Raw genomic sequence first — 16,524 nt, 5'->3', positions numbered from 1 at the left:
CACTTTATGTAATGTATCAGGAATTGAAGGAGCAGCTGTTAAAGTCCATAATCTGTTAATTGTGGCTCAAAGGTTCTGAAATATGACATATCTGTTTGTCACTGCTGGAGTTCGGGGATGCATTTGCAGGCATGCTGGGAGCAAGGGGACAAGTTGTCGCACGGGGAGCAGACATAGGACGCGCTGGGGAGGAGGACCGGAAGCGTTTGGTCGGGGAGAGGGAGGCCGGAGGTAAGTTGGGACGGGAGTGGAATTGTGGACGCGCCGCAGCGCGGCGTGGAGGGAACTAGGGCTTCGTGGGGGGTAGCGGGGAGATCGTCTTCTTACAAGGGTCAGGCAAACTCAGTGTCAGTGGCAGGCGAAGGTCGTGGTGTCGAGGTGGAATCCGTCAGTAGATCTTCGTAATAAAGGGGGCAGGCAAGGCTCGTGGTCAGGGACAGGCAAGGGTCGTGGTCGTGGATTCTAGTCAGCGGGTGTGGGAAAACAAGGCTAGCGTCTCTGGGGAATAGATTCAACTCAAAGAGCGGGCAGCGTCTCCTCGGGGTTACCTGACTTTCATACTCTACGCTGCCCGCTCTCGTTTCCGCTTCCGGGTCGCCGTCTCTCTGTCTGGTCTGGTGCTCTCTGGTGGGCTGGAGGTGTATTGGCCGTGACTGTTGTTACACTGACATTCATTTCACTGCTTGAAGGTGCTGGAAAGATTTGGACAATTAAAAAAAGATGCAGTGAATTGTGCTGTGACAAAGGCAAGGTGGGTAATTTTGATGAAAGACACATAAACTTTCACATTCATTGAGTTACACTTCAATTACACTTCAACAACCAGTATTTTTTTAAGCACCAGACTGCATTGCATGAACAAGAGCACAGACAAGGTAATGCTGTTAGTGAGCATGTAGTGAATTTATTATTTTCTTTATCATTTTTGTACAGAAGCTAATTAGGATCCAGGTAAAAAGTCCCATTTTAAATAAAATCTTTTAAAAGCTCCAATAAAGAGACTTTAGTGGTATACATCTGTACTGCTGGCTATGCTGGAAGTTGAGAGCCACACAAGCCAAAACGGTTGCAGTGAAAAAAAAAAAAAAAACGTGAGAGAAAATGAAAACCATTTGTTCTGTTGTAAATTGTACATAAGGTTATTACACACATTTAAGAGTAAATAGTAATGAGCCTGTCACCTTGAGTTTATTTACCAGCCTAAATAAAATGAGAAAACAGTTTGACCACAATTACTAAAATGTGACAAAACCCTGACTCTAGAGTGGCTTTCCGGTTTTACAACTGGCACCTGATGGCAACTATGGGTTTCAGTAGACACTTGTCAGGGAAGGTTGATGGTGGGGTGTTCAGTCACCACTAGACGTTATAAATAGTTCAGTCTGAACAGGTTCTTTACAGAAATATTGTCGAAATCTCAGCAGATTACAGAGGTTTGAATCACTGGCAGCAGTGTCTCTGTCTCTCCGTCTCTCCAAAGTCATCTTCCTGCCCCTGCAAGCTCCAGGCATGCTGCCGCATTGCTCACTGCCCTCTTCAGCCACAGTGATCTCATCTTTTTACTGCCCTGCCCCTTACAGCCACTGTGATGTCACTTCTCTGCCACCACAGGCGCTCCAGCTCCGCACCTCAGTGATGTTCCCCCACCAAGTTCCCATCATGTCCTCTAGGCTCCCACAGCATGTCAGAAAGGGTTCTCTTCAAAAAGGCCCTCCTGAGCCATCCAATGGTAGAGTGGGAAGGAAGTGGCACATGATCAATTGGAACCAATCACGGACAAGCTTGGTCTCACACTTCCTGGAGGGAAAGTACATTCACGAATGTTGCTATTTTAATAACAGTAGTATAGTCTAGTGCAACATTTAAAACAACACTTTAGCATCACACAAAACAATTGTGCATGGTCATTTAAATCCCACCGGTATGTGTGACTGTAGCAATCAAGTTTGTGTGAACATGCCTTCTGTCATTTATATTTATAAGATGATACACACACACACACACACACACACATGTAAAATGGTAATGTATATTTCACATATACATATATACATTACATATATAACTGACACAGAGGCGCACCCACTTAAACTGACACACACACACACACACACACACACACACACACACCAGTCTCCAGGACTTTTAATGCCAAATGCTCCTTTCGGGCTCAGTCTCTCTGGTCTCATCAACTAATTTCTCTAAATGACTCAGTGGTCTTCAGGGCAACACAGCACCTCTGGCAGCTGTCAATCAGCCAGAGCAGAGTGTTTCCCAGCCTTAGTGGTCGATACAGAAGAAATGGACTGATGTTGGGAAATAGGATGAGAAAGAAGACAGAGGGAGGTAGAGAGCCAGTTTTGAGGAAAGGTGGGGGGTGAGACAGAGTCGGGGCTCACAGATGAAGTTGACGCTGCACTGGAAGAACAGCTGCGCTGCAGGGCTTTCAGGCTCCATCACTACTGCTCTCCTTCAAGCCGCTCCGTCATCCCTCCCTTGCTCTGCTGCATGCTGGGAGATGGGAGAGAAGGATGCTTGGTGAGAGAACAGTCCTAAGAGTTCATTTAAGCCTTTTGGTGTAGGATTTGATTTCTGCTTCATGTATAATGAAAGCTATTATTATTTCATGACATTGTGAAAGTGACATTGTGAAAGTGTGGGGGTTTTAATCAACATAAAGAAACACATTGCAACTTCAATGTCATTCCACGGGAGCAGGATGTATGTATGTACATTTACATGTACGGAGAGCCATTGCAGGAAATAGAAACTATGGAACAATCACCATTCACTCCCGTGTGGAATTTCACCCCAAGAACACCCTGGGATGGACTGACTAAGCAACATCTTTGGCCCCACAGAATCTCCCTGTTTACATCTGGATGGTCATATATTGATCGCTCTCATTTACTACCATAAAAGTGGATGCTGCTGCCGTTTGACTTTCCTGCCAATCCCTCACACTGCACTACATCGGTAACCTGACTTGAACAACCCAGGGTGATCCAGGAAGATGGGTTCCCTTTTCTGAACTTAGGTTCCTCTCAAGGTTTCTTCCTTTTTCAGGGAGTTTTTCCTCGCCTCTGTTGTCTTTCACTGCTAACTATGTTGTGAAAAAAGGCTGTATAAATAAAAATTGATTGATTGATTGACTGAACTAGAAAAACCTGGAAGTGATTTAGTGCCACCTGGTGAGCACCCTAGCGTCACAGATAGTAACAGAGCCATCATTTTTTGCAAATCAAGTCTAAATTTTTATCTTTTTTCTTCCTCCTTCAGGTGCACCCATTATTGGTCGCCACAGCAGATCAACTGGTCTGGATGTCCAGATGCCCTCCCTGACGCAACCCTCCCCATTTATCCGGGTTTGGGACCGGTACCAAGAAGGAACCCTGCACAGCAAAATCAAGTAGACTTGAGTACGCGGGAGTAAACTGTGCTCAAGGGGGACACTGCGAGGGGTGTGTGTGTGTGTGTGTGTGGGGGGGGGGGGGGGGTAACACCAGATGGGTTCTCTACAGAAGAACTGGCTCATGAGTGTTAACCACACAGATTTTTGGGCCAGTCTGAACAGGTGCTCTGAATGTGTGTGTGTGTGTGTGTGTGTGTGTGTGTGTGTGTGTGTGTGTGCTGTTTAAATACAGAGGATACTTGAGGGAGAGCATGATATCTGCATATGATGCAGTTGTGTGTTTGTGTGCAGCCCATGCCAAACATCATGATGATTTTTGGAACATTGAGTGCCTGGGTCGGGGCACAGCTGTACCCCCGGGCCCTGTAGCCCTCTGGTAAATCTGTGTTTTCAACATTTCATAATAGCATTTGCCACCTTGGGAGTACACAGCAGGTTTCAGAAAGCGTGTAGTGATTTTGCATACCCAGGTTGATCCAAGAATTAGAGTCTTCTCGAGTGTGCTGAGCTGCGACTGAGGGTGCCACTATAACAACTTTACTGAGTGTCATGGTGTAATGGCTCCAGGACAAATCGACTTGGCAGGTAGGAAGGAAAACTGGGTCACCAGTGAGAAGAAAGGGATAGAGAGGAAAGAGGCAAAGATGTGATCAGAGCTGACACAGATCATTCTGATTCTTAAGCAGGGGTCCATCTTATTCCACACACACATCGTCGCTCAGATGTCACAGAAGTATTTGCATGCAATTGAGGATAAGGTCATTTTCCTTACCCCTGTCATGTGACACCAAAGCAAAAGTGCCTTGCCATGGCCCACTGGAGCAGATGGGCAATGGGCGTCACCTGTCCAGCCCTGTGAAAGGCTAAATAATTCAGGTAGACTCTGGGAGAAACCATTATCCGAGACGCACAGGTAAACAGACACCCTTGGTAAACCAATCCAGTTCACCCTACTGATCGGACAGGGCCCCGCAGAAGATGTACGATCCTTTGACGACGCCTGCACAAAGGAACAGGTATGCAGCTTCAATATCATGACAAATTCAGTGAATCAAAATCAGTAGGGGTGATAATGTACTCTTTGACGAGCAAATTTTTAATCCGGACAAATGAGTGGATTTCCCCGGCTCTCCACAACATTTGGAGCAGCACTCACTTTTAACCTGGCATGTTACAGTAAGATAGAGCCGATGCCTTGCTCATCTCGTCAAATGTACACAAATCAGTTTCGATAAATCAGTTGTTTCATTTATTTATTTATTTGTTGTAGAAAATTGTTGATGGCCGTTGAGTGAGTGGGTATGGTGCTGCACCAGGCCTTCCCTGTTGCATCAGCGGAGTGTGATAGGATAGGATGGTGGAAGGGCGTCTTGGTGAAAGAGGTTCGCCTGAAAGCTTGCACACTGCTTTGTACTGTAGTTACGGTCAAGTTGTTGAAGTGTATTCAACTCCTGTAGCATCTTCCCCTTATTTTGTGTAAAAGTTCCTCCTGTGTCATCTTTGTGATGTCACAGGAAGCTTATAAAATGCGATGTATCATGTTACACACATCAAACTTGCAGATCTCTACTGTTCCATATGTGCATGATATTTTTTGACAAGAACGACTCCACAGATGCCGAACTTATCGCTGTTTCTCAGGAGGGGTGATGTTGCGGTGACATTAACTCGAGCCGCTGAGGAAACCGTGCGTGTGGCGAAGTAGAGGGCACGTGACCTGCAGGACGGCCACCTGGCCGCCTTCACCGACTTTACGAGTGACACCTTGTCGCCGCACGGGACCGCGCTCGCGCCTGCGTGGACGTTGCGGGGTGGGCGAGCGAGCGAGCGAGCGTGCGCGCGCTCCTTTGACGGTAGACGGCACGCGGCGGCGGTGGCGGCGGCGGCGGAGCGGGACGCGCTCTTCACGCGATCATCGCCGAAACGCGCAATGAACGCGCACGCGTGGCCACTGCGCTCGACCTGATGGTTGTGCGTTTCATCGCGACTGCGATCAGAGCCGCGCTGAGCATCCGTGGGTCTTCGGGATCGAGACCGCCGCCGGAGACCGAGTCTGCGGGAAAGGTAGGCGCGGGGCTGACCCGGTTCCGATTCGCGGTTCCTGCGCGCCGCCGCCGACGTCTCCATCTTTTGTTCAGATGAAGGTTATTGTGGAGGTGTCGGGCGCTGCTGCGCGTTGCGGGGGGGGGGGCGATTTTGAAGGATGGGATTTGGGGAAGGACGCTCACCGACTGAAGTGCGGCCGCTCTGACCTTTTCTCCAGCTCGTCCGCTTTTCTCCGCGGGGCCTAGCAGTTGAAGGACTTACACAACTGATCCGAGCAAGTGATGATGAGGATGATGCTGATGATGATGCATCAGACTGACAGCAGCCTTTTCCAGCATCTAATACTCACGACAGGGGCTGTGATCGCACTTACACACGCCGTGGCGCTCCTTTTCTCAGATAAACCTGTTTTCATGGAGCCATACATTGATTTTTCCAGAGGCTGCAGCCCTGCCGCTGCCCAATCAGCTTCCCAGCCCAGCACCATGAAGCAGCCATGGAGTCAGCTGTTTCCACGGCGCAGCCCACCAAGCCTTTACACTCCGAATGCGGGCCCTCTTTATACCTCTCTATATGTGTCGCCAGGAATAAAGCTTTCCCGGTGGTACGGCTTTTGGAGAAATATTACTAATTGGGGTCAGGATTGTGTCGGTGCATCTTTATTTGATTTATATCAATAAAACCATAATTTCTCCTCCCGGTTCTGTCAGTCCACCCTGGCCAATCAAACATCTGACCTAATTATTGGAATCGGAAACATTGCAGCTGCTCCTGAGAGAAGTTGCCACAGCGATGAAACTCTGCATCTTCCTCTTTCATCTCACCAACCACCTGCATGTCCTCTTTCACCACAACCATAAACCTCCTACTTGGCCTTCCTCTTGTCCTCAGCATCCTCGGCTTCCCTGATGTACATTTCAGCATCTTTAACTCCTTGAAGGAGCAGGATCTTTAACTCGATTGAAGGAAAAAAATTCTACAAACCGTATATACATATTGCAGGTAGATTCTCAAAACCAGGTCAGTCTCAGGCAGGGGAACGTCATCATCTTCATCCTCTTTCAAAGCTGCAGGTTTTTCTGAACATCATCTCTAAATGAATTGTTCGCTTTATTTCATTTCTTAATTTTCTTCCACATTCATGCCTGAAGGTGAAGTTATTGTCATTTTGAAACACTGCAGCACACGTTGACACAAGGAAATGTGTCCTCTGCTTTTAACCCATCACCCTTAGTAAGCAGTGGGCTTACCATGAAAGTGCAGTGTGTGTGGGGACGGTAGCTTCCTCAGTGGCACCTTTGCGGTTCCAGATCCTGGCCTAGTGGCTGATGGTTGGAGGGTTTAAAGAGTGGTCAGATGTTATATTTTAGGTCCTTACTCACATATGGTCTCTCTTCTTCCTCAGAGGCAAATAATGCCATCAGCATCAGAGTCCCTCCCTGCGGTGACGTTCCGGCAGCTCGGTGGTAAGATCTCTCCCTGGTCCCACGCTCCTCCTCAGCTCTCCCCTGGCAGATCCATGCTGCTGGGCACCACCCACAGGCCCACACCCACCAAGCCATGAGCTCCAACGGACCCACCCCTGCCCTGGCTCCTGCCCCGGCTGCCGCCGCCGCGCCGGCGGCACCCGTGGGCTCACTGGCCCAGCGCAAGCGGGCACAGTACGCCAAGAGCAAGAAGCAGGGCAGCACGGCCAACAACCGGCCGCCACGTGCCCTCTTCTGCCTCAACCTCAACAACCCTCTCCGCCGGGCCTGCATCAGTGTGGTGGAATGGAAGTATCCTTCACCCTGGGTGTGTACGTGTGTGCCATAGGGCTACAGATAGCAGAACCCTTTCACGAATCCCGTTCCTGTCTCCCCGGATTCATTTGTTGGGGGTGGATGTGTAGGACAACTAAAAGTAAGAATGTTGAAAGCACACAAATGGTCCACTAGGGGCTAAAGTCATTGTGGCTGTTCCCACAGCGCGCTGAAAGTCACTCTGTCCTAAATCTGGAAATACAAGGAGAGTTACCCTGGAGGCGTTACTCTCAGGGTTATTGTTTATCTCCTGAGAAATAAAATGAACTTTTCCTTAACTCTCTTTTCCTCTCAGGCCATTCGATATCTTCATATTAATTGCTATCTTTGCCAACTGCATGGCCTTGGCTGTGTACGTTCCCTTCCCTGAAGATGACTCCAACTCAACCAACCACGACCTGGTGAGTGCATCAACGTGACCTTTAACCCTTTGCCACATCTCTGCTTCGGTCTGTGTACCGAACATACACAAATGGACATACACAAATACTGAGGGATTCGGTTTTGTGGATCATTTAATTGAAATAGAAATATAAGGTCACCTTCGTCGGCTGCTGTTGTATTCCATTTATACTTATAAGTCAGAAATTCCAGGTGGACACCCCCCTTCTATACAGGCTGATCAGGATGTGGCTAAAAAATCTGCTGTAATGGTGTAAACACAAGCATCGGACATTTGAGAGAAAAAAAGCGATTTTCAGTATATTTAGCTACCTCCTAACGCACTGATTCCCATATTTATATTTTTATAAAGAAAACGTTTGATGGCGTAGAAGAAGATGGCTGGCTGTAAAAAAAATCTAAATAATTTATGCATTATTTAACAATAGCTTTTCACATCTCTCAGTTATAATATTTAACAAAGGGCCTTTATTGATGGAGTTATGTTTAAAGCTGAAAATGAATCTTGTGATCGATAAGATGCTATGGGCAAGAATCCTAATAGAGTCTATAGTAGCAACAAACAATACTTCTTATCTGTAGATTTTTCAGCTGCACATATGAAAGCAACAAATGCCACATCTGAAAACAAATGTGCATTACGTTTTCTTTAGAAAATGTTCACACACATTCACAATATGTGGTCTTTACTTGGGTGCTCAAGGTCTGGTGATGGGACAGAACTTTAGTTTGATTTGCTTAGCTAAAGCACTTTCCTGATTTGATACTGCATGACATTGGACTGCAGTAAATGGTCTGTATTCTGATTGGTTGTTGAAATGTGTTGAGCTTCCATCAGGGACCAGGTTATGGATTAGACATAACATGTTGTTTCTGATCTTTGCTCTTCTTTACTGCGATCCAGTATTAATATTCTACATTTGAATTGTGGGTATGAGTGTGTGAGTACAGATGAAATGAGACAAGACAGCTGCTCAGTTATTTTTCCTGGAAGGAGTAGATGGGGTTAGAAGTGCCTAAAATATGAACAGCTCCTATGTCTCCAGAAGCCTGAATAGGGCTCAAGAGCTCTACAGTCTAAAATGGGATAGAGGAACCCAAGATTGCAAGCTGGTGTTTTAAGCCAAATGCTGAAAAGATTGAAAGATTCCTAATAAGGTTCAAGCTGTTAAATCTTATATTCATTTTCTGTTCATAACACAATGTACATAACTGGTAACCAATTGCAACTTGAAATCAGCCCATTGTGGTCATTTGGCTGAGATGCAAATTGTGTAAGAGTTGTGTGCTTTTACATTTACATTTATAGCATTTATCAGACGCCCTTATCCAGAGCAACTTACAATCAGTAGTTACAGGGACAGTCTCCCTGGAGCAACTTAGGGTTAAGTGTCTTTCTCAGGGACACAATGGTAGTAAGTGGGGTTTGAACCTTTTGGTTCATAGGCGAGTGTGTTACCCACTAGGCTACTACCTAGTTCATATACAGGGTATATACAGGGAAATAGTTTATTTCAGGCTAGAGACTGAAATAAAAAATAAATAAAAACCTTGAGCATATTCAGGCTCACTTGGCTGTTTCCAGTTGAGATGTGTTCAGTATATGGAACTGATGCATAACATCCATTCAAAAATAGAATTCTAAATTAAAAAAAAATTCAGTTTGAGATGTGGCAGATCCCAGCCTACTGCTGGTGTGGTATACAGACCAGTCAGTCAGTAGTGATCACAGTACTCACACATGAATGTACTTTTTAAATCATAAATGGTGTTTTATCATCATTTACTCACTTGTCATTGTGCAAGTTTTAAATGTTTTGGGTCAAAAATAAAACATATTATTCATATGTAAAAATACACACAAAGCAATCACGACTCTGGGCTCTCGAGGAAGGAAGGCACAGAAGTGAGGCATTGTTTCTCCTCCAAGGGCTACATCCACGGAGCCCAGGGCGAGGGCGGGGTGGTCCTCGTTTGCACCGTCCAGAATAACGGAGTCTTTGGCCCCTCAGGGTACCTGCACACAAAAGCTAGGGTCTTACGGGCACTTGCAGCCCCTGACACTGCACTTCCCAGTTGACACATGCTGGCAGGTGCCTGGACCAGGAAGGTGGTCCAGGACCGGCCGGTGACCATTTACCAGACGATCCTTCTGGGCACATGTGGTCCCGGTCACCGCATGTCCCACATGACACATGCTGCGTCCCTCCCTGCCATCCCCCTGAGAGGGGGGTGTCTTCCGAGCATGTGCAGGTCCTGCCCTTGCACATCACTGCTGGTGTATCCAGCTCTGGTGGTAGTAGCCTAGTGGTTAACACACTCTCCTATGAACCAGAAGACCCAGATTCAAACCCAACTTAATACCATTGTGTCCATGAGCAAGACACTAAACCCTATGTTGCTCCAGGGGGACTGTCCAAAATTGTCCTGTACCAATCATGGTACTTTAACCCATCTGCAGGGCTGTGCCGTCAGCCGACATGCTGGTATTTTCTTCTCTCTTCCTGCCTGTCCCAGCTGGAACCTCCTTGCTTAACTAGGGATTCTTCGATGCCGGAAACTGGTGCCAACCACAGGGTTCCGGCACTTCAATCGCTGGTGGTCCTCCTTGACACCATCTGGCACAATGGCGCCTCCGGCCCCTCAGGGTACCTGCACACAAAAGCCAGTAACTTCCGGGCATGTGCAGCCCCTGACACTGCACTTACCCATTGACGCATGCTGTGTTCCTCCCTGCCATCCCCAGGGAGGGTCTCTGGCCACTGCACACCCCTATTGTCGTCCCCCAGCTGGAACCTCTTGCCTACCTAGGGACTCTTCAATGCCAAACTCCACTTGAGGTGGACCCAAGACCTCACTGGCTACCTGAGATTCCAGCTCTGTCACTTCCGTACCCAACCCCCTTCAGGAGGAACCTCCAACCCACAGTGTGCATCTCCTCCCCTCAAAAGAACAACAACAATGGAGGAGAGTTGGACTCAGGGGCGGGTCAAGTGAAGTGAAGTGAAAGTGAATTGATTGTCATACACTCCAGCACAGCACACGGTGACACAACAAAATGTGTCCTCTGCTTTTAGCCATCACCCTTAGTGAGCAGTGTGCAGCCATTACAGGTACCCGGGGATTAGTGTGTGGGGATGGTACTTTGCTCAGTGGCACCTCAGTGGAACCTTGGCGGATTGGGATTCAAACCGGCAACTGATTACAGGGCCACTTCCTTAACCGCTAGGCCACCACTGCCCCTAGGCCACAACTGCTTAAGGTAGACAGGGGTGACATACAGACATCACACACACACAGAGAGACAGGCAGAACAGCGGGTCTTTGCAGCACAGAGGTCCTCACCTAATTTCGCAAACACGGTGGTGGGCACGCTCTTCCACGCTCAATGCCCACGGCCGCTTCTGTCGGCTTCCTCTTCGCTCTGCCCACTCACCTGCACTTCTTTTTGTGCCACTTCTGGGTGTCATAGATCAAATCAGGACCCATGTTACGCCTCTTCTTACCTCTCTCCACTGGCTCCCGGTAGCTGCTCGCATTGAGTTCAAATCCTTGATGCTTGCCTACAGGGCTGTAAATGGAACCGCACTCACCTACACCAATACAATACTACCTAGCTACACTCCTGCACGCTCTCTCAGATCGACAAAATAATTGAGACAGAAAATTCCTTCTTCACGGGGTCTCCGATTCCAATCAACTCTGTTCTCCGTTGTTGTCCCTGGCTGGTGGAACAACCTGCCCTCCTCCATACGACTAGCCGAGACTACCACCACTTTTAAGAAGCAGGTGAAAACCCTCTTCTTCAAAAAGTATTTTAGACAAATCTAACACTTACACACGCACATGCGTACACATTGCACAAACAATACAAAAAAAAATATATACATTATAATTTTTTCTTTGTCTAGCACTTAACAATCTCCGAGCATGCTCTTTTCTGACAAGTTAGGCCTTATCAGGGCTCTTAGTTTTGTAAACTCAAATTCTATAGAAATCGAACGAGAATTGCTGGTGTCTTCTTCTTGTAAGTCGCTTTGGATAAAAGCGTCTGCTAAATAAAGTAAAGTAAAGTAAAGATGTATTAATTTTTTTATCATGAATTATGAATTATTAATATTTCTGCAGGATGTAAAATTCAACTTTGATGAATTTTGCACCCAGAACAAACGTTGTTCATCTTAAGTGCTATGTTTTACTGATTACTGATAAGGGCCTTGCACAAACATCATTTATATGTGCACCTCCTCCTACATTTACATTTACAGCTGCATTTACATCCTCCTCAAACTGGTTTGCATGATTCTATTTTGGACTTGTGTGAAGTATGGATATGCAATGCTTTTGATATTGATATTTTTGTCCTCTAATAGTATGACAGTAGGGCTGCACGATTTGGGGAAAAAGACATATTGCGATTATTGAGATCAATATTGCGATTTGCGATTGCGATATGATAAAGGACACTTGCTTGTATATCAATGAAAAGTCGCATACTAATAGTAAAATGTTTAATTTCAAAGTGAAACATACAAACAACTTATAACCTGAAATGCCCAGTGCTTTCAAAATACAATATTCTACTAAATTAAATAAATCACAAAAAACTCTTTTACATTACTGTGGAACGACAAACCCTGGTAAGGCTAAACAACTGTTTTGATTATATTTGGCCATTATAAAATCCCGTATGATAGTTCTTATGTTTAACCAAAACGTTGTTTGGAGGCTGACTTGAACTCAGGGATGCATAGCTTTGCTATCTTAGCTAAGGTTAAGATTTGTAAACTGAGGTGAATTTCTTTAGGAAACCTTCAAAGTTTGAGAAAAGTTAACTAAACAGCTAAGAACAGTCTAAATAGTTAATGCCTACGTTTAGCCAAAACGTTGTTTGGAGGCTGACTTGAACACAGGAATGCATAGCTTTGCTAGCTTAGCCTAGCTTAGCTAAGGTTAAAACTTATAAAACGGGATTTTATTATGGCCAAATATATTCAAAACTATTGTCCAGCCTTACCTATGAAATGTAATCCCCCGGGATCTGGTTTGGAGCGTACAGCGGTTTGTACAGCCCCAAGCAGCACAAGAGTGAGGCATTTTTATGCACTTCTCTCCATAGACATGTATATGCTTCACTCCACAGCAGCGCTTATCACAATATGGCGGCAACGTTGATGTACGATGCAGCGCGTCATGCGGCATCTAACCATATGTCTCCGAATCGAAAGTCATGTGACCAAACACGTCACATCCGACTGAAGTGAGACTCGCAAACTTTGAGAGAATGAGAGAATGGATCGGATATGTTGCCGATCCAATCCATGTACTAATCATTTAAATCGCAGCTTTTTGCGTTCATGTAATCAGACTGACATCGCGATTACGATTGATAGATGAATCGTGCAGCATCCATGAGGTCTAGCATTGTCTTGTATTAGGTGGAACCCATGGCCAAACACATCAGCATATGGGGCAGTGGTGGCGCAGCGGTTAAGGAAGCGGCCCCGTAATCAAAAGGTTGCCGGTTCGAATCCCGATCTGCCAAGGTGCCACTGAGGTGCCACTGAGCGAAACACCATCCCCAAACACTGCTCCCCGGGAGCCTGTCATGGCTGCCCACTGCTTACTCAGGGTGATGGGTTAAATGCAGAGGACAAATTTCACTGTGTGCACCGTGTGATGTGCTGCTGTATCACAAGTGACAATCACTTCACTTTCACTTCACTTTCACTATGGTCTCACAAGGGGTCTGAGGATCATATCTCTATGCCTAATGGCAGTCAGGCTACCTCTGATGAGCACATGGAGGGCTGTGTTGCCCTCCAAAGAAATGCCACCCCACATCTGCCACATGATTCCATCCGCGTGACGAGAAGCATTGCGGAAATGAAATGATGCGACTCCCTAATAGGCAAGATTGCCAGTCACTCATTATTTTGCCCTCACTAGCTAAAGACTGCCAACTCAGCGTCTACTCAAATTAAGCCTGATCCTTATTGTCTCCTGTCCTATTTTTCTGCCTCATTGTCCTGCCTGTCCCTTGTCTTGTTTTTTCACACAAACGTCCACATCCATGGATGTTTTGTGGCTCTGCCGGTTTCACATTCGCAGAACAAAGTGGTGGAAACTCATCTACCTCCTTGCATCCTTCCGTAGCAGGGTTATTGTTTCTACCTACACATGCTCACTTCCCTGTTCTGCCTTATTGTTGTGACAACACCATTACTGGCCCACTGCAAACCGGTCATGCTGAAGGATGTTGCAGGCAGCAGAACATTCTCCAAGGCATCTCCAGACTCTGTCACGTTTGCCACATGTGCTCAGTGTGAAACTGCGTTCATTTGTGAAGAGCACAGGGTGCCATTGGCAAATTTACCAAACTTGGTGTTCTCTGGCAAATGCCAAACATGCTGCACAGTGTTGAGCATTGGGCCCTCATAAAAACATTATGGAGTCTGTTTCTGATTGTCTGAGCAGACGCATGCCTGCTGGAGGTTCCTCCTCCTGTTTCTCCTTACACAAAGGTGGTCCAGTTGCTGAGTTGTTGCCCTCCTACAGCCTCCTCCATGTCTCCTGATGTATTGGCCGGTCTCCTGGTAATCTTCCAATGGACTGTAAATTATGCTGACAGAGACAGCACTTACCTTCTTGTCACAGCTCGCATTGATGTGCCAACCTGGGTGAGCTGCACTACCTGAGCCTTGTGTAATCTCACGTTACCACTAGAATGAAAGCACCGTCAGCATTCAAAAGTGACCAAAACATCAGCCAGAAAGCATAGGAACTGAGAAGTGGTCTGTGGTCACCACCTGCAGAACCACGCCTTTATTGGGGATGTCTTGCTAATTGCCTATAATTTCCACATGTTGTCTATGGGTAGTAGTAGCCTAGTGGGTAACACACTCGCCTATGAACCAGAAGACCCAGGTTCAAATTACTACCACTTAACCCTAAGTTTCTCCATGGGGGACTGTCCCTGTAACTACTGATTGTAAGTCGCTCTGGATAAGGGCGTCTGATAAATCCTGAAAATGTAAGTGTCAATTCCATTTGAACAACAGCATGTGAAATTGATTGTCAGTTTTGCTTCCTAAATGGACAGTGTGATTGACTTGGAGTTGTTCAAGTGTTCCTTTATTTTACTGAGCAGTGTATAAAAACATTTATACATTTGAATAATAATAACAGCAGTTATTTGTTATTACTGTCTTTCATTTTGAGGACCACTTTCCCCCAAAATAATGCTAGTTTTATAAATGTACTTTTGTCAGGCCACACTGTGAGGCGCGCACACACACCATATTTTTAGTATCGGGATTTTTTAATGAGCAAAAAGAAATAGGGCGTGATGGCCAAAACACCAACTGAAATAAAAAGCCTCGGCATAACATGGAGAAACAAAACCTAAACATTCAACACTCCCCAATGCACGACCCTTTATGCTGCCCAGAGTTTCTCATGTAAAGGCTTCTAATCATCCATGCCAAACGAGCGATAGCTGGGGGTGATCAGAACCTTTTGTCTGATTGAGTGATGGTGGTACACGTGCAGCCATAGCTGGAGAGTGGAGAGAGTTCCAGCTCACTGAGCAAGGGGAAGACACGCTAGAGCTGGCGGGTGCTGCATGGTGGGTGACAACAGTGGTGGCGGCGCACTGCGAAGAAGGAGGCAGTGGCTGTACCATGTTCTGTGAGAACCTTGTGGGAGCAGGCAGGTTCGACGTCAGTACCAGATCGGCGAGTCAGTCCAGAATCTTGGGACGAGCGATTAGACAGCAACCTGGAATACAGGCAGGAAAAGGAGTAATCAAGAAGATGAAGTCGGGGCCGCAGGTGAAAGAAATTTGATGTTTTTCGATGCATTAAGGAGCAAGCAACCACCAAGATGGCTGCTTTCTATGCATTACCTTATTTAAAACAAATACACTTATGGAAATGGAGTGGCTGCACAAACACTGGAGTCGATATGAAGCCATTACAAAAAAAAAAAATCACATTTTTGACCCTGTATTTTTTGCACTATGAGAAAGCTTTAATGCTGAGAAATAGACAGTCTGTGGCACCCAGAAACCCAGGGAATCCATGAATGTCTGTAAACTGCCACTTTCTTTCATGTCACAGGTGAAGGAAAAATGATAAACTGCAGATATGTGGACAAGACAGGATGTTGCGGCATTTATTGATTAACTTACACATGACTGGGTCATCATGGTGATTCAATAGGACCACCTCTGATGGTAGATACTTGCAATGCATCTGATTGCCGAACAAAGGGTCTATATCTATTTAAAAATTCTGACCATAAACTCTGAGAACAACAGAAAAACAAGCGTTTATTCTATGCGTTCACCTTTTACAGGCTTTTCCTGGGCATTTAGGCCATCAGAGGACACCACTGTGCTGTATCCCTCATAATGGGCAGATAAGCCAAGTACACAGTGATTTAAAAAGAAGAACCATGTTTTAGTGTGAGGCTGTGTTTAGGAAAGGTGAGTAAACTGCCGCTGCTGCTGATGAGGAAGTTTGGACAGGCAGACGTGTTTATGAGGCAGCATAGTGTGTAGTCATGGGGCCTCGGTGGAACGCGCCTGCCAGCCTCATTAGTAAAGCTTCGTTACATGCAGAAGCTCATTATAAATAGAAAGAGCATTTTCTCCTTGGGCAGAACCCAGGCCATCAGCAGTGTGAATGGAGGTCTAGACCCTCTGGGGAGGTTGCAGAGTGCAACAGGACAGCTACCATATTCTCTCTCTGACACACACACATACCCACAAACACACAAATACTCCCAATTTTATGCAGTGCTTGCTCATTGCTGGCAGTCCAGTGGGAAAGTGGTGACTTTTTTCCACGGATGAAGTTG

At 46.2% G+C, this 16,524-nt stretch overlaps 1 protein-coding gene across 8 annotated transcripts in view; it reads left to right on the top strand.

The window, feature by feature from the left end:
* The first annotated feature begins 5,188 nt into the window (after nucleotides 1-5,188).
* The window catches only part of cacna1da (calcium channel, voltage-dependent, L type, alpha 1D subunit, a), a 75,356-nt gene continuing 64,020 nt past the window's right edge, over nucleotides 5,189-16,524 (top strand). For 5 of the 8 annotated variants that reach the window (XM_028967004.1, XM_028966999.1, XM_028967003.1 and 2 more), the window contains exons 1-2: nucleotides 7,019-7,236; nucleotides 7,556-7,661. In XM_028967004.1, the coding sequence (XP_028822837.1) occupies nucleotides 7,019-7,236; nucleotides 7,556-7,661 (324 nt within the window). Of the gene's footprint in view, nucleotides 5,477-6,863; nucleotides 7,237-7,555; nucleotides 7,662-16,524 lie in introns of those variants that run through there. The other 3 variants (XM_028967005.1, XM_028967000.1, XM_028967002.1) reach the window with 1 other exon arrangement.

Source organism: Denticeps clupeoides, chromosome 2 (genome assembly GCF_900700375.1).
Source record: "Denticeps clupeoides chromosome 2, fDenClu1.1, whole genome shotgun sequence".
Taxonomy (NCBI): domain Eukaryota; kingdom Metazoa; phylum Chordata; class Actinopteri; order Clupeiformes; family Denticipitidae; genus Denticeps; species Denticeps clupeoides.
The sequence above is the reverse complement of the archived record's forward strand: the minus strand, read 5'-3'. Positions and strand labels throughout refer to the sequence as shown.